The 21,775-nt window shown below is 37.9% G+C and overlaps 1 protein-coding gene across 1 annotated transcript in view; it reads left to right on the top strand.

Annotated features, from left to right (window-relative positions):
* Positions 1-9,077, top strand: part of INSC (INSC spindle orientation adaptor protein) — a 134,125-nt gene extending 125,048 nt beyond the window's left edge. The window contains exons 10-13 of the mRNA XM_065685879.1: positions 3,177-3,243; positions 6,104-6,259; positions 6,912-6,988; positions 8,949-9,077. Of these exons, the coding sequence (XP_065541951.1) occupies positions 3,177-3,243; positions 6,104-6,259; positions 6,912-6,988; positions 8,949-9,077 (429 nt within the window). The remainder of the gene's footprint in view (positions 1-3,176; positions 3,244-6,103; positions 6,260-6,911; positions 6,989-8,948) is intronic.
* The last annotated feature ends 12,698 nt before the right edge of the window (positions 9,078-21,775 follow it).

The following is a 21,775-nucleotide window of genomic DNA, read 5'->3' as shown; positions in this document are numbered from 1 at the left end:
CAGGTACCTGCTTTATCAGAGTCCTGACATAGAGAAACACCTGAAATTTTTGATGGATCTGGAGAATAGAGACTAGAGTGTGCACTGGCCTGGGTTAGTCTGTTGAGCTCTCGTAGAATACAGATGTGGAGATCCATGGATCAAGATCTAGCTCCAGAACAGATCTGTTCAGCAGACATCCAGGCACTGAGTCAGGGAATTATGCCAGATGGGATCAGCCCCTGCAGCACCTGAGATGCAGTTTCTAAGGCAGTCCACTAAAAATAATTCATTAGATTTGACAATAGAATGTAATATAGTTGTTTCACTAAAAAATTCCACATATGATGAAGCAGCTTCTTTTATTTTTTGATATTTTTTCTTTTTTTCTTCTGGAAAATCCCTGCCAGTCTTTCTTAATAGCACATCTGCAGATGCCACATATTAAGATATCACTAGTGTACTGGAACTTGTGGGTGGCTACAGCACAGAATTTCTGCATGGTATGATAGCACTGGCAGACCATCAGAGCTCATGTGTCCTGTCTTCACGATATGTTCTTATTTATTGAGCTGACTACAAGTTCATTGCATGGTTTAGGAATTCAGAAAAACTGCAAGAATCTTAAATTGCCTCAGGTGCCAGTCCTTCACAATCTTGGAGTGTAATTTTTACCGGTGATGTCTTGAACAATTGAAGCATTGAAACAATTGATACTAAATATTGCAGTTGAATGGGAGAGATTCCATGTTAAATATTTTCAAGTCTCTCAATGGTTTCAAAATCATAAAAATTCTACAAGAAGCTTTGGAATATCCCTTTGCCCAATAATTTTCACCTACGTTATTTTTACCAATAACATCTGAACTGGTTTGCAGATCAACAGGACTACACTTATTTTTGAGAGACTACTTAAGGTTTTATGAAATTTGAAGCCAGACAATGGGAAAAGAGGTAAAAGCTGCATCATGGGCCTAGGTATGATTAGACAAAAAAACCAAACATCTATTGTGGGAGGGATGCCACTGCAAAAGTTCTGTTTATGGTTTTTGATCAACTTTAAATCCAAGAGAAATGAGACTTCATTAATATCAGTGCCCACAGAAATGTCACTTTTCAAAGCAAATTGAATCTACATTTAAGTTAGTGTTTTCCTCTAGAGTGTTCATCCTTAGTATTAAACTTCCTTGAACTTTGGTCTGTATTGCAGAAGAAATTTTCATGGAAGCTGTATGTATACTGAATTTTAAAATAGACAAGTATGGGGAAATAAAGCATTTAAAGCCAACTCATATTCAGCTTGCCTGTTGCATGTTCAGGTTGCGCTATTTCATGTTACATTGTTTAAATCACAGGAAAACTTGACTTTTCTGAGGAAAGAAACATGTATCCATATTGAGTGAGCTATCTGTGCTTTAACTGCCTTTCAAGCCCTATTAAGATTTCTAAAAGATAATATAGGTAGAACTTGATCATTATTGATGATAAGGGTCTTTTATAAACCCCTCTAGAGAAAGTTGCATATAAACCCATTAGGCTAGTCCATAAATACATTGCAAAATATAGGGGCCACATAATCAATGCAAAGAAAGTACAGATATAACTTCAAATAATTTTTGGTGTCAAAAGATGCACACAAAATATTTTTATGTACGAAAATACTTATTAGACAAAATAACTTGAAGCAGTGGAATAATTGGCATGTATTCAAATTGTGGTTAATTGAATTCTTCATCTGTGGGTTAGAGAGCCACATGGGGTACAGATTCTGCATAGAGGAAGCAATTTTCATTAACAGGATATAATTTAGAATGAGAAAACATATACACTCTGCCTGAAACACAGTTAATAATTAATACGGAATAAATACATAGACATGTACTGAGTTACCATATTTCTACCTGTCACTCTGTAGAGTTTCAGCAACTCATTTGCATCCTAAGTAAGTATATTTATTCAGAGAGATGACACTCTAACACTACCTTCCAAAGTGGAAAACCTTTATGTCACAGCAATGAAAATGAGTCATCCTTGTTATTAAAATGGCAAAGTGAGATCAGAATGGTGATTTGATCTCATGCCTACTTACGTCTGAGAAGTCTGCTTGTCTTTGAACTGACACTGTACTGTTAAAAAGCTGATAACCAGTCTCAAATTGATCACTGAGGCTGGTCAGTTTTTCTCAACTGGAATAGAGAAGTTAAAACCTCCGAAGAAATAATATTATTTATATTTTGTTTTCTAATGCTCTATGACATTGTCATTTGGTCCCTCATATATTCTGTTAATACTGAGATGTGTTTGCATGCAGAAAGGAAGTTATTTGGAGGATAAAGTTAAAAAGACTATCTTGCAGGATGTATGAGAGAAAGTATATGATATCAATGAAGGAAATGGGTGGTTGAAAGCCAACACCTCCACATGATCCTATTTCTGTCAACAGCTCTCTGCATGACTGTAAGCAGGTTGAGTTACACCTAGTCTTGAAACCAGTGCAATTTTAGATAAGAAATTCTGTAAAGAAGGATCTCAAAATGTGCTTTGGCCTTAGCTCAGGAAAGTTATAAATAGATTTTTAAATCCATCTAATTTTGGGACAGTACTTTGACATACACACAACTTATGGCTTCAATAAAACTGAAAAGTATTCCTTGAAATCTCCCTTTAATCAAGGCTCAAGACTCCAAATCAGTCATGAGGATGTCTCAGCATTTCAGCTGAACCCTGAAGCAGAAACTTAGCAATAGCTTGATGCTACAGAATGTATGCCATTTGCTGTGCTGTGCCTGAGCTGAAATGTGGCTACAGGACTTGTTCCTGAGGGTGGGCAGCTCCTGGCTGAATTCTTTGTAGGACTCCAGTTTTTTTCAGTTGGTTGGTATTTATAATTTTTTATCTTCCTCTTTCTAACAATTTGACCAACGAACAAATCTGCTGTGTAGATCTCTATATGACAGATTTTTATGCATGAGTATAGGAGCATGAGAAAAAGAGGTTTTACTTTTCTTGTTTGGATTTCAGTTAGCAGTCATATGTAAGATAAAGACTCCTGAGAAATCACAAAGGTGGGAATAGATGGTTGACCTACAAGAATGCTTTTTAATCTTATTGGGCTTGCCACATTTCTGCCACAGTGCTATTTAATATTACTGAATTGTTGGGCTATACTTCATATTTTCTTCCCTTTTTAATAACAGGTGGTAACAATCTTGGCAAACATGTCTGTCTTGGACCAGTGTGCTTCAGAAATCATTCAAGGAAATGGTATGTATTTCAGCTGAATTACATTCTGTATTTATGGAGAATATGTGTAGATGGGAAAGTAATGGTTACAAGGCAAAGGAGAAAGGCTTAATTAATTAGGTGGTTTTGCATCCTATCTCTGCTGGACATCACACATTGCTGCAGGACACAAAATGAGTGCTTGGGATAGCTCTATGCAACTGAAATAAATTACCACTGCTTTAGAAAACTTTGTATGCATGACCATACTGCTGATGTTCTCTGTGTGTGTGACATTCACAGACACAAAGCAAGGTAGTACAAAGTGTTTTAGCAAGCTTTGTTCTGGTAATGACATTGTATAAGTTGGCAATTCTTACACATTGAAAGATGTCATCTGATCCTGAGCCATGCATACCTGCATTTTGTGCCACTTTTTTCATAGGTATTTAGAAGTAGTATGAATTTTGACACATTATATTTTTATTACTATGCAGTTGTTACCAGTTTTTTTCCACATTTCTTTAAATATCATATTATGACAAATTTGTTATATTGAAAAAACTCCAAACCCTAGGTGTTACAGGCTCACCAGAAGTCTGAGAAGTTACATTAATAATTCTGTGGATTGGGATAAAGGAAGACTTTAACACAGCAAATTCATGGCCAAGCAATATTGTAAGACGAGTTTTTAGTTTCTTTTTTTCTTTTGGTGGAGGAGGTCAGGGAAGGAGCGGGAGATTCTAGCTTACAGTGCAGCTTTGCATGTTGCTTTTTCTGTCCTAAGAATATCCCATCCAGACATCTTAAATGAAGGTTTGGATAGGAGTGATTTGTATCCATTTGAATCTCAGACACGGCTGATTATAGGTGAGAAAGAGTTTCAGAAAGCATCTACATAGACGTGGGTCTTGAAATAGAATTGGCCAATTCCTATGTAATATTTGATTTAGAAATCTCCTGCATTTCAAAGGAAACTTTGAGATCTATGCACACAAATATGGCTTCAAGGATCAGGCACAACTAATTTGCTTGATGTGTTCCATGTGTGCACAGAGGTAGTGTACATTTGATGTCCTTGCTAAGGTGGATAGGTGTTGAAGTTTGAAACCAAGTGACAATGTCAGCGTTGGATTGATCTGGATATGGAAGAAATTTAATCACAGGTACATGTAATTTTACAAATTACCAGACTTCCCTGTCCCATGCAGAAGACAGTACAGTGAAGGGGAGGAGCAAGGCAGGTTAGCATGGTGATTTCATATATGATCTCCTGGTTGTATGGGAGGGATGGGCAGCCCCAGAGGTTGCTCAGGTCCTCATGTTGGTTCCTGCAATGCCCCTAGTCCAAGCTCCCTGTGTTCCTGGACATTAAAGAACAGGTCCTGGGCCTCTTGGTGCAGGCATGTAAGGCTTCCCAACCCAGAATATTTTCTAGAAACTGTTGGCAAGACCCTAATATTTCCCAGACAAGACCCTAGGTGCCTGTAATTGTAGGATTGGGTAGAGAATACCCTGTTCGTCTGTTTGACTTGTACTGTTGTTTTCTGATTTGCTGTTAATACCCACAATCCAGACATGCCCTGGAAGTTTGTGCACTCCTTTATGGTTAACAGATTACTTATCTGTTAACCATAAAGGCTATTTCCTTGAGCACACCTAAACCTGTTTTGTTACTGGGGGGACAGATGTGTGATCATATTTTATCTATTTCTACTATGGCAGAAACTTGACTGAAGCTCATAAAATTATACTAACAGCTGTGCCAACTAGGCCTAACATGCTAGATACTGCACTGTGTGGAGATGTACATATGGATTGTCAAGCACAATGCGATGAAATAAAGTTTGTGTATGCACTCTGTAATGGAAGCTCACACAGAAGCATTTGCCTCCAGGCCTTTGAGAAGGGTTGACACTCATCTTGTGTAGAAAGGCTTTTTGTTTCTGTCTGATGTTGTGGTAATCAGATGTTGGTCAGAAGCCAGATTCACAAACTGAGAAGGGTCCTTGAATCCTGGAGAATTTAGATATATTTTCTTCTCAACTCTGACTTTTTTTGTATGTCGATTGATTATTATCTAGCTGCATGATTCTGATGCTAATTCTCTTAATTATTTATGCAAATGCTCTAACTGTTAAAATCCTCTGATGCTACCTGAAGTAATCTGAATGCCTAATAGCATATGGAGTCTAATAGCACATAATTTTCCTTACATTTTAAATAGTCTGGAAAACAGAAATCATCACATTTTCACCTGTTTTTGTGGTGCTACAGTAAGAATATCAACTTCTACAGGCAACGGAAAGTTAATGAAACCATTTTGACATAGATGACTATGGCCTCTGAAGTGAAGAGTTAGTTGCACAGTAAACTTCAAGGAGAAGAATGTCATAATTTCCTTCATTAAAGGATTCTTCATTCTAAAATGCCCTTAAACAGTCAGAGATGGGAACTTTTGAAGGTTTGCTTAAATATGCATAAACTGCAATAAAAAGTTTTGCTTTCCTTTAATTCAACTCAAAATTTCATGTAAATATCTGAAACATGCAGATTTTAAAGTTAGTGATTGCCTTCAGTTTAGTTTAGAAGTAAAGAAAACATTGCATTTAGTTGACTGAAATAAATTTGTGAAGTCTAAAATACCAAATTGTAGAGGAGTCAAGAAGTTAGAAGAGGGAAGTTAGTGCATTTTCTGGTTCCAGGAATTCTGTAACTTCCTACTGAAGGCAAACATGCACAGAGCAGATGTGCCTGAATGCTGATGGCCAAATTGCCATCCATATAAATGCTTTCATCATGCCTTATTTGGTATTTTACCTAGCTTGTTTTTTGCTTTTACTTTTTTGAACTGAGTATTTTTGTTGAAGAGAGGATAACAATGGCTCTTACATCCTTCTAGGTGTTCAACTTTTAATGGAAATGCTCTTTGAAAAGTCATCTTCAGGAAACTCAGCAGAAGTTGCTGCTTGTGAGCGAGTCCAACAGAAATCTGCAGTTACACTGGCACGACTCAGCCGAGATCCTGAAGTGGCAAATGCAGCCGTAAAACTCAACTGTAAGGATGTTTCCTAGCTTAATGGCAGACTGAAAAAGAGGATGGAACTGCCAGTCATTGAGAAGCTTTTTTTTAATTTTTAGCCTCCTTTGATACACTTTCTGCAACAGAAATGGCTATACAATCTGTCTGGAGAGTGACTAAGGAGGTTGCAGTAAATGAACATCTGGCTCATTTCCTAGAGGAACCTGAGGTGCAGCATCCACCCAACACATAGCTGTGGCAGACTATGTCAACTGATAGTGCTGCCTCCTTCGTTTTTTTATTTAAACTCTTGTGCAGGATCTGTTAGTAGACAGAAAACTTGGACCCCAGCAGGTTCGGATGTGGTAAACCTAACAAGAAGGAACACATTCTTTTGGCTGGAGTTTTTTCATAGGGAAGAAATGGAGGTCATAACCTCCACTCTGAAACAGCAATAGTGGGTAAAAACAATGTATGTATTTATTTATCCATTACAATTATTAGTTATATCTGCTCTGAGCTGCATAGCTCTGTGGACAGTCCCTTGAGTATTTACATATCATCTTTGCATTAGATATAATATTTACTAAGAAAGATAAATATGAAACATCTAAAGAAAAGAAGACCTCATCTCAAAATAAGGACTTTGTTTTCTAAATTATTTCTCCTGATACTCTTGTGCACCCAGGTATTCCTCGCCTAATTAAACTTTGCAGATCGCCAACCGAAAGAAACAACAGTGATTCTGTTTTAGTGGCATGTCTGGTAGGTACATTTCAATTTTTATTTCATACTTATTCTGAAAAATGCAGAAAAACCAGCCCTTTAGATTTCGAAAGGCATAAGTATTTCAGGAATGAATTCATACCAGTGTCTCTTAATTTTGCCCTGAAGTGTAGTCCTGTACAATGTCAACTACTTATCCTCTGATTGAAGATTTAAGCACATAAGGAAAAGTGGCTTCATCTTCACATTAGTGAGCACTGGAACACTTCAGAATTCAAGGTTTCTGTGATTCTTAAATTCCATTCTCTGATGATGCTATGTTTGCTGCATTAAGCCTTGAATCACAGGGATAGCAAGCCCTTTGCCTGCATGCACACATATAGATGAAAATGTAGAGGCCAAAGAGAGGAAAGGACATGTCTTGCTTTCACTACAATCCACCTTTTTATCTATTCGAGCCTCCAGGACAATATAGTGCTCAGTCAAGAAGTGGCCAACAAAAGGTTAACACTTTCTGTGCTTAAGAGAAAGATCCCAGCTGCTGGCTCTGCACTGCATGGACTGTGGGCCCCAGTCACCTGTCAGATTTGAGTAATCTCACCTAGCATTCTGCAAGACAAAAGTGTTCTGTGGGCATGGATGAAGTAGGGTTAGGAGATAGGCACTGATGAATGAAGACTGAAGAATATAGTTTGACAGTGCTTGTTATTTTTAATGTGAAAGTACAACACTGTTATTGCAGCTTTGATTAACTGCTAGCTTTGTACCAGCACATGAGAAGTTTTGCTTGTTTGAGCAGGATTCATTCAGGATGAAGAGAGTATGGGAGCATAAGAAATGCTGTGTTTACTCTCCATACCTGCCAACAAGGCATGTTAGTTGTGTATGGCTACAGCAGAGGCCACAGAGTGATGGCAGTAAACCAGGCTGTGATTTTTCTGTCTCATTGAAGTTGTTGCTGCACATTCCTTGGATTTATGCCTGTCACTTGAGATGCTACCTGCCCGTCTGTGTCACCAGTTCTGCTTCTCCTGATATTTGGTAACTGCCTGATGACACTTTCTGGTAAACATGTGACACAAATATTGCCCTTGGGACATGAGCTGCTTCAGGCTTTGATAAGTTTTGCCACTTAAGTCTGAGGGACTGTAGTACTTGATGTTTTTAGCTTAGTTGTTTAATTTTTGTATTCTTTGAAGCACGTAATTAACTCTTGTGTTAGTGCTGCACTGACAAACAGCACAGAGACGAGCTGATCACAACTATCACATCTTGCTAATAGAAGCCAATTTTTATTCTTGAGAAAAACCAGCCTGCTTTTCAGTTGCATGTGTCGTGTTAAGTTGCTAGAAGGTTGTATATTGGTTGTATATTTTTCTCCAGTGAGAAAAAAAACCCAACAAAACGCAACCTTCTTAGAAGGGGAGATTTTATGAAGATAAGAGTAACATCAATGTGATTTTTATTGTGCAGCCTCATAATCGGAACAAATGGCAGTTTTATTTGTTCCAAAATGGTTTGAAATTTATGGCTTCTTTCTACTAAACTAGTATCTAAAAGATTTCTGTTACAGGCATTGCATAAAACTTCAGTAGCAGGTGTTTTCTGAATCAGATGGCTTATAGTTCTCATAAATAAGACAAAAGCTGAGAGCTGAGATACAAAGAGGCAGCATGAGATGTGCATCAGACTGGAGATAGGTTTACAATCAAAGTGCTCTGACTCTCACCTCTGTGTTCTTTGACACCATGCTGTCCCTGCTGCTTTGTTCTAAGAGTAATGTGCCCCAAAAGATCTGTCATTTAATAGCTGTATTTGAGAGGAAATTAATCTAGCAGATGAAGACAGGAATGGGAGATCAACAAATCAGAAGAGTCTATAGACCAGCACCGTTCAGTTTTGAGTCTTGGCAATTATTTAGAAATAATTATATGGAGTCCTGCAATGAAGACTTTGTAAAACCTTAACAGTATTACAATTGTGTTGTTTTGTTTCTTAGGCAGCCTTACGGAGACTAGCAGTTATGAGTCCTGATGGACTTGAAGATTCAGATTTTCAGCAGCTAGTGAAGCCCAGACTTGTGGATTCCTTTTTGCTATGCACAAATATGGAAGAGAGCTTTGTATAAATGTGAGCCAAAAACATTTTAAAAATAGTCAAGATTATAGTCATACAATAATACATATATGATTTTATTTAGTTTTAGTTCTGTTGTTATTTATGACTTATTTAATTTAAAACCATGAACATGTTGCTTGTAGGAGCAGAGAAACAGAATGAGCAAACTTGTGTCAGTGTTGCAAAGGTAATTTTTTATTTCATTTTCCTGCCAAGACACATCAACAGACCTTATCACTGCGATCTAACAAAATGTTCTTGTCTTGTTTAGTACAGTTGAATCATGATAACAAAGCCAAGAATTTGGTGCTCTGATGATAAAAGCTTCTAATAGCTTTTTGTTGCTGATATTTTTCTACCCTTGGAATATTTTGCAGGTTGTTTTTTTTTTTTTTTTAAAGAAATGCTTTAGTCTCATGCATTTGCTACATTAGAATTAAAATAATCATTCAAGCTGGTGGTATATACTTTGAAATGAAGGAGATGTTACAGACCAAGTCCAGTTCTTAACTGTTGTTATTTTTAGTAGAATTATGAAAATATGTAACTGTGATTAGCTGAGAGACTTTTTCAGAAAAATTTCCATACTGGCTTGAAACGATGTTAGAGGACATTCTTACATCATGTAAAGATGGGCTTCATTAGACGATACACACTTGCAGACAACTCTTTTGTTTACATTTACTGAAATTTCCTGAAGAAATTCACAGAATTCTAGAAAAATCTTTATGAAATCAAACACACATCATCAATGTGAAGGTATCCGCATAAAATTTAAAACTCATTACACGCTGATAATTTTTCCTCCTTTACAAGCCTTACAAGAACTGGAAGTGAGCGTGTCCAAGCATGTTTTTAATACTCAAGCTAATACTTTTGTGATTTGTGCATACATACACTAACTAAATCTGCAAGTAGTAGAGGAGCCGACAAGGAGAGATGCCATGCTTGACCTTGTGCTCACCAACAGGGAAGGGCTTGTTGAGAATGTGGTACTCCAGGGCAGCCTTGGATGTAGTGATCATGAGATGGTCAAATTTGAGATCCCCAGGACAGTGAGAAGAGCATGTAGCAAGCTCACTGCCCTGGACTTCAAAAGAGCAGAATTTGGCCTCTTCAGGAGCCTGCTTAGTAAGGTTCCATGAGATATAGCCCTGGAGGGCAGGGGGGCCCAAGACTGTTGGTTGATATTCAAGGATCACCTGCTACAAGCTCAGGAGTGCTGCATCCCAACTAGAAGGAAGTGCAGCAAGAGGGCCAGGAGACCTCCTTGGATGGATAAGGAGCTGCTGAGGAAAATTCAAAGGAAAACAGAGGCTTATAAAAAATGGAAGCAAGGACAGGCGGCCTGGGTAGAGTACAGGGATGTTGTCCGGGAAGCGAGGGACCAGGTTGGGAAGGATAAGGCCCAGTTAGAATTAAACCTAGCCAGGGATGTTAAGGATAACAGGAAGGGATTCTACAGGTACGTAGCAAACAAAAAAGACTAGGGACAACATAGGCCCCCTGAGGAAGCTTTTGGGAGAACTGGCTACACAGGATTTGGAGAAGGCTGAGGTTCTGAATGACTTCTTCGCCTCGGTCTTCACTGGCAAAGGCTCTGACTGCACCACCCAGTTCTTAGAAGGTAGAAGCAGGGACTGTGAGAATGAAGACCTTGGGCCCACTGTAGGAGAGGATCTGGTTCGAGACCATCTTCAAAATCTGAACGCACACAAGTCCGTGGGACCTGATGGAATCCATTTGCGGGTCCTGAAGGTGCTGGCGAATGAAGTTGCTAAGCCACTGGCCATCATATTTGAAAAATCATAGCAGTCAGGTGAAGTTCCCGATGACTGGAAAAAGGGAAATATAACCCCCATTTTCAAGAAGGGGAAAATGGAAGACCCAGGGAATTACAGACCAGTCAGTCTCACCTCTGTGTCTGGTAAAATCTTGGAGCACATTCCCCTCGACAGCATGCTAAGGCACATGAAAAACAACAAGGTGCTGGGTAACAGCCAGCATGGCTTCACTAAGGGGAAATCCTGCCTGACCAATTTGGTGGCCTTCTATGATGGGGCTACAGAATTGATGGATAAGGGTAAAGCAGTTGATGTCATCTACCTGGACTTGTGCAAAGCGTTTGACACTGTCCCACACGACATCCTTCTCTCTAAATTGGAGAGATATCAATTTGATGGATGGAACACTCGGTGGATAAAGAACTGGCTGGCTGGCCGCACACAAAGAGTTGTGGTCAATGGCTCAATGTCTGGCTGGAGACTGGTAACGAGTGGTGTCCCTCAGGGATCGGTGTTGGGACCGGTCTTGTTTAACATCTTCATCGCTGACATGGACAGTGGGATTGAGTGCACCCTCAGCAAGTTTGCCGATAACACCAAGCTGTGTGGTCCGGTTGATATGCTGGAGGGAAGGGATGCCATCCAGAGGGACCTTGACATGCTTGTGAGGTGGGCTGATGCCAACCTTATGAAGTTCAACCATGACAAGTGCAAGGTCCTACACCTGGGTCAGAGCAATCCCAGGCACGGCTACAGGTTGGGCAAAGAAGAGATTCAGAGCGGCCCTGCAGAGAAGGACTTGGGGGTGCTGGTCCATGAGAAAATGAACATGAGCCAGCTTCAGTGTGCGCTCGCAGCCCAGAAAGCCAACCGTATCCTGGGCTGCATCAAAAGGAGCGTGACCAGCAGGTCAAAGGAGGTGATCCTGCCCCTCTACTCTGCTCTTGTGAGACCTCACCTGGAGTATTGTGTGCAGTTCTGGTGTCCTCAACATAAAAAGGACATGGAACTGCTGGAACAAGTCCAGAGGAGGGCCATGAGGATGATCAGGGGACTGGAGCACCTCCCGTATGAAGATAGGCTGAGAAAGTTGGGGCTGTTCAGCCTGGAGAAGAGAAGGCTGCGTGGGGACCTCATAGCAGCCTTCCAGTACCTGAAGGGGGCCTATAGGGATGCTGGGGAGGGACTCTTCGTCAGGGATTGTAGTGACAGGAAAAGGGGTAACGGGTTAAAACTTAAACAGGGGAAGTTTAGACTGGATATAAGGAGGAAATTCTTTCCTGTTAGGGCGGTGAGTCACTGGAATGGGTTGCCCAGGGAGGTTGTGAGTGCTCCATCCCTGGTGGTGTTCAAGGCCAGGTTGGATGAGGCCTTGGGTGACATGGTTCAGTGTGAGGTGTCCCTGCCCATGGCAGGGGGGTTGGAACTGGATGATCTTGAGGTCCTTTCCAACCCTAACTATTCTATGATTCTATGATTCTATAATCTAAATAGATTAATTGTAACTTGAATTTCCATTTTTTTCTGTTTTTCTAACTAGTCCTGTATTTCTAAAACTGTGAAATGAGACTTTCAGGAACTCATAAAGTTCATAAATGGAGATTTTACCAATGTATATCAACATAAAGAATAGAATTGATTGTAAGATAGATTTTTTCTTCATGAACATTCCTCTTTCAGGAAACCATATAACTTTAAAATTACTCAACCAGCAGTATTTCAGTGTATTTTCCCTTCAGCTTCTCACAAAGTACTCTAGATTAGGAAAGTATACGTATTTTTTTTTTTTGTGATAGCATGCAACTGTTGCTCTGGATCTTAAAATGATCGGCAACATTAGGGTACCAGGACATCTGCCAAAAAAGTTAGTACATTTCTTCTTTACTGGGCTTACTTTGTTGATACGCTAAGCAGCTTAATTCTAGTGTTTAGTATTATGTGGTGTTTAGATGAAAAGCACCAGGAAATTGCTAAGCTGTGATTGCCTTCTGCATTTTCTGTGTCTGGGAAATCTGTCCTGCTTCAAGCAGTGATATATGGTGGCTACTTCATTCCCCGCTTGAGTATATGAGTTAAGAAGTCTCTGCCTTAACATTTCTTCCTTGCAATCTTGTCATTTAACTGTGAGCTCTATCTTGACTGAAGTTTTAAACCATTAAAAATGACCTCTGTCATAAGCAGTTACTCAAAGATAAGCTCTGATTCAGATGTTTCACAGATGTAATTTTGTATTAAGAGCAGAGATTAATTCCGCTTTGTTTGCTTACTTTGAGACAGCTCCTTAAACTTCTGCGATTGTTAAAATATATGGTACTATACAGCTTTAAAAATATTATACAAGTGATGGACTTTAACAGTTTCCTCACTAAGCCAAAATACATGTATGAACCATGAGGCTTTAAATGGTAAAAGCAACATTCTTGGTGTAAACAATGAACGCACAAATCTCACAAAAATAATGAACTCAATAAGGTCCCCTTGCTATCATGCTATAGTGTGATAATTGTTAATGTAATACAACACGTCCAATTCTGGTTTGAATGTGCGGTACTGAATCTTGTTCTGATAAGTGCAACACCAGAGATATGAATTTGTAGATGTGGTTGGTTTTATCCTATGATATCCATGAAGTTATAATCTCATTGTTAAAAAAAATGCCCAGATATGTAAAATGAACTGAAGTATCTATTAAGAAAATGTCATTATGACCCATAATATTCTAAACCAATTTCTAACAGGTCAATCAAATATTCAGTGAGTAGGCCAGTAGCAATGAATGAGTCTAATTTACTCTCGTTTAGAATAATGTGAATCAACATCAATTGATTTTACTACAGATATTCTCAGTCTGTAAACATATGGCCATAATTCTAGGCCCACTTTGTCCATTTACATGTAGACTTATTATGTATGTGGCTGTTCACATTACAGAAGCAAAATCCATTGAAGTGGATCTTATGTCTGTAGTAGAAAAATATATCTTGAAAAGAGCCAGTTCAGACCTGTTATTACCTGAGTATTCACTATATTTTTGTATATGCTAATGTTTATGAGAACTTCCTTTCCTCTTAATAAACTTAGAAATAAAAAGGTATTAAAAATACTGAAATATTATTTTATTATTACTTTTGAATGAATTCTAGATTAATGTTAATTTTGAATATGACATTTCAGCTTTTCAAGAAAAGAACAACAATTTAAGCCAGAATAAACATATTTGATTTCAAGGTAATATGAACCAAAATATTTCATAACAAAAGATTTTGACGGAAGTATGTTTTTTGGTGGATCAATCTTTGGACTCCCTGTGTATATACATATACAGTTAGTAAAGCAAGATAGAGAGTATGCGTAATACATTTACGTATCAATTCATATGTGTGGACTCGTTGACCTATGGAGGTGCATGTAAGTTAGCTACTTAGCTGAATCATCCTGAAAACTGAAAGTTACTCTTGTCAGAAATGTTGTAGTTTCATTTAATTTTTCTGAACACTTTGGATTTTTTATGAGATTAGAAATGTTAGACAAATGTTCAGTGAACTGCATGATTATTTGCAACTTTGATTTACATTCCGTTGACTTTGGACAGTGTGTTCAAATTTCAGCTTCAGAAATGCTTACAGGTATTAGTGTCCCAGATGTTTCATTCATAGCATAAATTTTTTCTCATTTTATTGAGTGTTTGGTACATGAATCATGTCTGTTGAATGTTACTTGTCTGGCCTGTTCTGTTTAAAATAATGTTTGTATATACAAGGGATAAGATATTTACAATGTCTCGCTAAATAAGATGTCTTACCTATTTTTTTAGGGCTGCCTGCTAGTACGCTAAAGATACCACTCAGTCTGTAGGGTATCACACAGCCAGGACTGATTCTGGTATCTCGTATGGCTTTTCCAAATATGTATGTTGACCATCTCCTGTGGGGAGTGAAGGCACTAAGATTTGCATGAAGAAGTTTGTGAATGAGCTCTGAGGCCTTGATGCTTTGACAAGCCCTAGAGCGATGAGTTGGGGCGTTGAAGGCCAGACGATGTGGGGGTTGTGAGAGGGTCTGCAGCATTGTGATTGGACTATTTACCTGGAGAATTTTACAGGGGCCAGTGAGATTGAACGTTGTATGTACGGGGGATAAAAAGGGCTTGGTTGTAATAAAGTTGGATTTGAGTCTCTGCATCAACTTGAGTCCGTGTCGTGAAATGCCACAATCTCCTTTTAAATAACAACAATGAACAGTCAAAATAACATTGAGTATTGTATTTTGAGAAAACTGCTTTGATTTTCAGTTCAAATTTATATTAAATTTACTGTATTTAAGGTAACACTAAACTGTAAATTATTCACTAGTGTTCTCATTTTTAAAGATTGGGAGGGAAGATGACATTGAACATTGAAAGACAGGTTTAAAGTGAATTTGTTCATTTGAGTTGGAAGTGCTTAGCTGGTGGGAAGGTGGGTGAATAGTTTCAGCCCTTGAAAGGCTGAAGAACCAGGAACAGGGAAAACACAAGGTCATCTATTTTAGACACATGCTTTACAGAAATCCTTATCTCTGCTGTCTGGTTTGCTCTTGGGTCTGAGTTCCTCTTTCTCTAGCTGTGACAGATTTCTGCTTGGGAGGGTTTTTTGTACAATCGCTATATTTTTTATATTCAGATACTTCATAGCTGAATGTAAAAGAGTTAAATTCTAAGGTATGGTCCTGGTAATTATTATATTGACAAACTTTTGCTGAGAAACTAAATAACAAAAATAGCTGGTTAAATAAATATACACTAGGTCACCTAGAATAAAAAGAAATATTTACTGTTCCCACAAAGGGGGAAGAAACAGGATATTCTCCAGAAAACTTGAGAGAAAACATATGTATAATAGTCTACTTCCAGGTATTAGTACTTTCATAAGCAGACTTTCTAGGTAAGAGTTTATGAATTGATCAGTCCCCTGCCAAATAATTACTGAATCTAATAAAGACCACTAGACCTACTGACAAAACACTGGCAAATCAAGATTTTCCTCTTTCTTTTTAAATATCCAATCAGTGATGTTTTGTTTTAATAATTCAGTTGCACCTAGAACACAGTGGAACCTATGAGAAACCAGTGTAAAAAAAATTAAAAGGGATCAGGAGACTTAAATGATGTGAAGAAGGAAGTGTGTTTGCCACCGTACCTTTTCTATCACTGTTGTGATCACCCATGTCACCAATGCCTAGCTGCAAGGTACACTGCTTGCATCTTTTTTTCAGACTTTCTGGATATTACCACTGTCTTCTAAACAGCTCTTGTCCATGTCCTCCACAACCTTTAGAATGTGACCTAACATTGCGCATGTCTTCAAAGTAACTTACAAATTTTGTTGTGTATAAAAATTTGGTCTGATTTTTTTATAATATACCACACAACGTAAAAATCTTTTTGAAGATATTAGAAGGATATAGCTAACGAGATATGTTCGCTATGTATGCTCATCAGGTAAGGCAAAATTTTGGATAAATCGAGAAGATATGAAAAAAAGATCTACAAAGGTATATCAAAAAAGAGCCACGTGTGTTTTTACTTGCACAAAAAGAATAATTCTGGAATAGGACTGAATCATCCAGGGATACCTTCTTTAAAACCATGGTAAGTCAGTGTGCTTACACTGCAAAAAAAGAAGCTAACCAGAGCTTGAAGCCAGAGCTAACTCCCAGGTTTCAAGATTCCTACTAGAATTAGAACTGTAGAGATATAACTCATGAAGGAAAAGAAATAAGATCTCACAATATGAAGCTAAGGATAAATTACCTGCAAAATTTTGTGATAAATGCAAACATTTAACGATTATGCTTTGTACATTAAGCAATGTACTTGCTTACACATTTGCTTTAATCTGCAAAGCAAGATATAATGCCCTTTGTTCATGGCATTTTACCTTTGTACTGCTTGATTATTAAAAAGGCCACACTTCTTTCGAGAGCAGCAATTATTACAAATCAGTAATTTAAAAACTTCAGCCCACCCTTACAGATGGATCAACAGGGAAGTGGCTAAATACCATGAATCACACGTGGTCACTTAGATGGGTGTCTAAAACTTTGTGAAATAAGATAGCCTACTTACTGGTTTAGAATGTCTGCAGTAGAAGAAATCTATCGTGTACTTTAGGGGAGGGGAATTCTTACCTGTTTTGAGGGTCTGTAAGTATAGTTCAAACCAGTAAGTTAGGTGCTTTCTGTAGACCACAGGATAAAGTGGGCAATTCTTTCTCTTTGAGGATGACTGTCCAAGACAGAAAGCATACATAACACCACTGAGCTACCTTTTTTTTCACTATGGAAAAGAGTGTTGATGTTTTGTTTGGAGGAGTTGTCTAAACACCTCAGCATCTAACTACTAATTCAGCTCATGCAAAATGAATTCCAGACCCAGCCTGCAGATAAAAGGAAGGCACTTTTTCAGCTGGGGTTTCATGTGCTGTTTACAGATCAAATGCAATTCCCAACAAACAGACATTTTTTGCAGTCTCTGACTCTCCCTCTGAAATTACTGAGACATTATTTGCTTGTTTGGTATGCACTAGATGATGACTCCTGTTTGCCAGTGTTTTAAGACAAATGGCTTGAAAAATGGATGATGAACAGATACAAAGCCAAGACTTGAAAAACCTGAGGAGATTTCTCTTTAGAAATGCATTCCTGCATCTGAACATATTGAAACAAGGGTTTGATTAAACAGCTTCTTAGTAAAGTAGATAACTGAAAAGTTGTATGAGGGTGTTCCTTTTCAAAGTCATATGAAAAACTGTGTTATGGTCATAGACAAATCTGGTACATGCTGATCAGTGCACTCACATGGAATTTCCGGACTCTGTTACAAAGATCAGATGAATGTGAATGAATTATTTCTACTCTATTTTAATTGTGTCTCTTATGTAGACTAAAAACTACAGGGGTAGAGTGTTTTTTACATCTTTTTGTATGATACTAAGTCTTTTAAGATCCTTCATTTTATTTGAGACCACTTAAATATAATACATTAAAAATAAATGCTGATACAAAGACCAGCTCCTTTGGTGATATCAACATGTTCTTTGTGTTTGTGACTATGATATTCCTTGTGTGGAAATGCCTTTTTAGCTTGTTTTGCAGTTACGAATCTGACATGGCTTTAACTGAGGCAGTTCTCTTTTGTGTCTAAGGACATTTTCAGCTGCAGCGTTCATTAAGAAAGAACAGCTGAATTCAAACATTTTTTCTACTGATACATCTATTGTTTGCAAGCTCATCTGAATGCCCCTTTCATGTGGCAATACTTTTGTTGCTTCTCATACTCAGTTGAAGTTCTGCCTTCTTAATTCATCCATTCATAACCTTCATAATTTGTTCATTTTTCTGATTATGAATATCAATAGAAAATGCCCCAGATCTGAGATATTTTTCTAATGACAGAGTTTTGGGTTTTATTTATCATAAAGGACTTATTTGTTGCTAATATTTCTTTGTAGGCTAAAATCCATATATTAATTTAGTTCGAACTTCCATACAAGTCCACTAAAGCCTTTAGAGGAAAGTTCACATGCCACCACTGTAGTGGTAGCCTCGTAAATCAGAAATTTAGATTTTCTCTGTAGTGTTCGTTGCATGTCTATAGTTTTTATGAGTGGATTAGTTCTCTTTTACTTCATCACACTGCTAGCTAGAGCAGATAAATTCATCTGGTTTTAGTTGAAGAATCAAAACTTCAGTTCATCTGGGTTTTTTTTCTTGTAGTTATCAATGATTAATTGTGAATGATCTGTGAAGCATTAAATGGACTATATACCAATGATACATTAACTATGCATTATCCTGTTAGCCATGAAACCAGAACACATGTAGTAGAATTATGGTGAGCAGAAGGAAGGTATTAATGCACCATGAATTTATTCATAGTGGAAAGGAGAATAAAGTTGCTTTGTCAAGAAGCTAAAATATTCTTAGTGAAAGAAGAGTAAGTCTCTTTACTAGGACCTTGAGAGGATGTGGAAAAGCAAGAGAAAATTCATATAACCAAAATATTGTATATAGAATTGCATCAATCAATAAAACCTCTAACTTAATTTGGAGAATGGCACTTATTAGTTAACTTCCTCTCCAACTGAGTTTCACAAACAAAAAAAAAAGGGGGGGGGTGGTGGTGTAGGAGGGATGTTTTAGCTATTTTAATTCTGATTTAAATGTTGTAAATTGGTGGGGACAATAATTGAAAAGGCAGCTGAATTTTGGTACAGAAGTGTTATTGATATCAGGATCTCAGACTTTAAGTACTTTTGAGGTAGAACTTCTTTCACTAAAGAAACATGGATTTATTTTTCTTTAAAAATGTCTAAATATTTAAAAATGTTTAAATATTTTTAATTAAAATGTTTCCATTAAAATTAACACAAATGGACTTTCACTACTACTTGAAAAATCTAACTAGAAGAGAAAAACTAGTTTAGAGAAGAGCCAAAATACAAATTGAATAAAAATTCTTTAACTATTGTTCTGGTTTTTAGGGTCTTGCTGCATTAAAAAAATACACCAGCTCATTTTCTGGTGAGTGTCAATAGACAAGCTATATATTTTATAAAGATTTTGAAGCTACTTTTTATAATATAAAACTATTTCTGGGTCTTAGCTATAATCAGAATAAAATATGGCTGCTGCTAAGTAAAGATTTTAGAAGTATGAAGTATTTATTTTGATAAATTTCAGCTTAGTAAGTTCTCTAAAACCTAGGGATGGCACTAGTGGACTAAACTTTTCAGTTACAAACTGTTTCAAGGTCCTGAAACAACTTCACTGGCCAGTGGCTCTCAGCACTTCTAGATAATCTGCCTTTGCAGAAGATTTTACCAAACAGGTGAAAATCATAAAATCGTAGAATAGTTTGGGTTGGAAAGGACCTTAAAATCATCTAGTTCCAGCCCCCTGCCATGGGCAGGGGTGCCTCACCCTAGATCATATCTGCAAAGGCTCTGTCCAATCTGGCCTTGAACACTGCCAGGGACAGAGCATTTACCGCTTCTTTGGGCAACCCATTCCAGTGGCTCACCTCCTCACACCAAAGAACTTCTTCGTTATATCTAACTTAAATCTACCTTGTATAAGTTTAAACCCATTACCCCTTGTCGCATAACTACAGTCCACGATGAAGTGTCCCTCTTCAGCACACTTATAGGCCTCCTTTAGATACGGGAAGGTTGTTATAAGATCTCCCCATAGCCTTCTCTTCTCCTAGTTGATCAGCCCCAGTTTTATCAGCCTGCTTTCATATGGGAAGCCCCCTTATCATGCTCGTGGCCCTCCTCTGGACTTGCTCCAACAGCTCCATGTTTTTATGTTGAAGACACTAGAACTATACACTGTACTCCAAGTGGGGTCTCACAAGAGCAGGATCACCTCCTGTGACCTGCAGGTCACACTTCTTCTAATAAGCAGCCCAGATACAGCTGACTGGACTGCAAGCTCACTAATGTTGAGTTTCTCATCAACCAACGCTGAATCACTTCTCTGCCCAACTTGTAGCTGTGCCTGGGATTGCCCTGACCCAGGTGTAGGACATTGCTCTTGGCTTGATTGAACTTCACGAGGTTGGCATCAGCTCGCCTCACAAGCGTGTCAAGGTCCCTCTGCATGCCATCTCTTCCCTCCAGTGTACCAACTGAACCACACAGCTTAGTGTCATCAGCAGACTTGCTGAGGGTGCAGTTAATCCCAGTGTCCATGTTGCCAACATGAACAGGATTACTCACAAACTGAAGGTCTGTTTCATATAGGAGGCCAAGGACAAGGCAGTGAATGAAATAAATCAAGTGGAAGTGGTTTCTCCTGTTGAAGATTCAACCAAGTCTTCATTTGGAGAATGCTCCATGGCCCCCAATGAGTTCAGGTGTCTCTTGGCTTCATTCAGTACCATGTGGACTTGTTTACTCTTTCAAAAAACCTCGAGTGGTAGCTTCTCTCTGTTCACATCAGGACAGCTGAGAGCTGCAGCCCTGTGGATAATTCTGATTTTGTCTGCATACCTCCTTTTCTCCGCTTTATTTGTAACTTATGCGCTGAAGAACCATCTTCCTTATTATTTGTTAGCTCATGACAGGCTTTTCTGAAATCTAAAAAGCTCACCATATAACTAATATATAATCAAACTGACCACATAACTAATGTATTTATTCTGTATACAGACAGCTTTATTTTATTAATGCTAAAGCATTTTCTGGAATTCTTATATATTAACCAATTTTGTCAGGAGCAGTTGCTCATATTATTCTCCTCCAGTCACATACTTTTAGTCAAGTCAATAACTGCATTTAACAGTTCAAATAAAACATTAGGGTTCGTTTTGTTTTGTTTTTCCAATACTAACTTATTTTTAAACAAAGAAGCAATTTTTGAAGCTTAACATGAAAGTTTGATTTAAAAAAAATAGAATGAAATCAAAGGATCTTCTGAAAGGAGGTAATCCTCATGCAGCAGCCCAAGGTTTTACCATAGTCTGCATTTTTCTTTTCTGAAGGAGTACAATGTTGCTATTGTTCAGTCTCATTTTAGTTCTGGCTGCTATTCTACAAATCCCATTGACAATACAGTAATTTAGAGGCCCCTTTACAGCTGGGTGGGAAAGGAATTCAAACAATAATGTTTTAAATATTCTTAAACAGTGCTTGATAGTTTTTCAGCTCGTTCAAGTGACCCAGTCTCATGAATAAAGACATTTTTATAAGTCTTAGTGATGCATTTGAATCTTATCTCACTTCCTAAATTATTTAAGAACCAATTTTCCTTACATGTGTAATGTCTCCAGTCAGTTTGGTTTTTTAATCTGGTTGAAATCTGAATAAGATTGTCATCTACAGACCTGCAAATGAACCTTTCTGAAGTCTTTAAAATGCTGTTGAACTCATCAGAAATACATG

The sequence above is a fragment of the Lathamus discolor genome, chromosome 6 (genome assembly GCF_037157495.1).
Source record: "Lathamus discolor isolate bLatDis1 chromosome 6, bLatDis1.hap1, whole genome shotgun sequence".
Taxonomy (NCBI): domain Eukaryota; kingdom Metazoa; phylum Chordata; class Aves; order Psittaciformes; family Psittacidae; genus Lathamus; species Lathamus discolor.
This window is presented reverse-complemented; position numbering and strand designations above follow the sequence as displayed.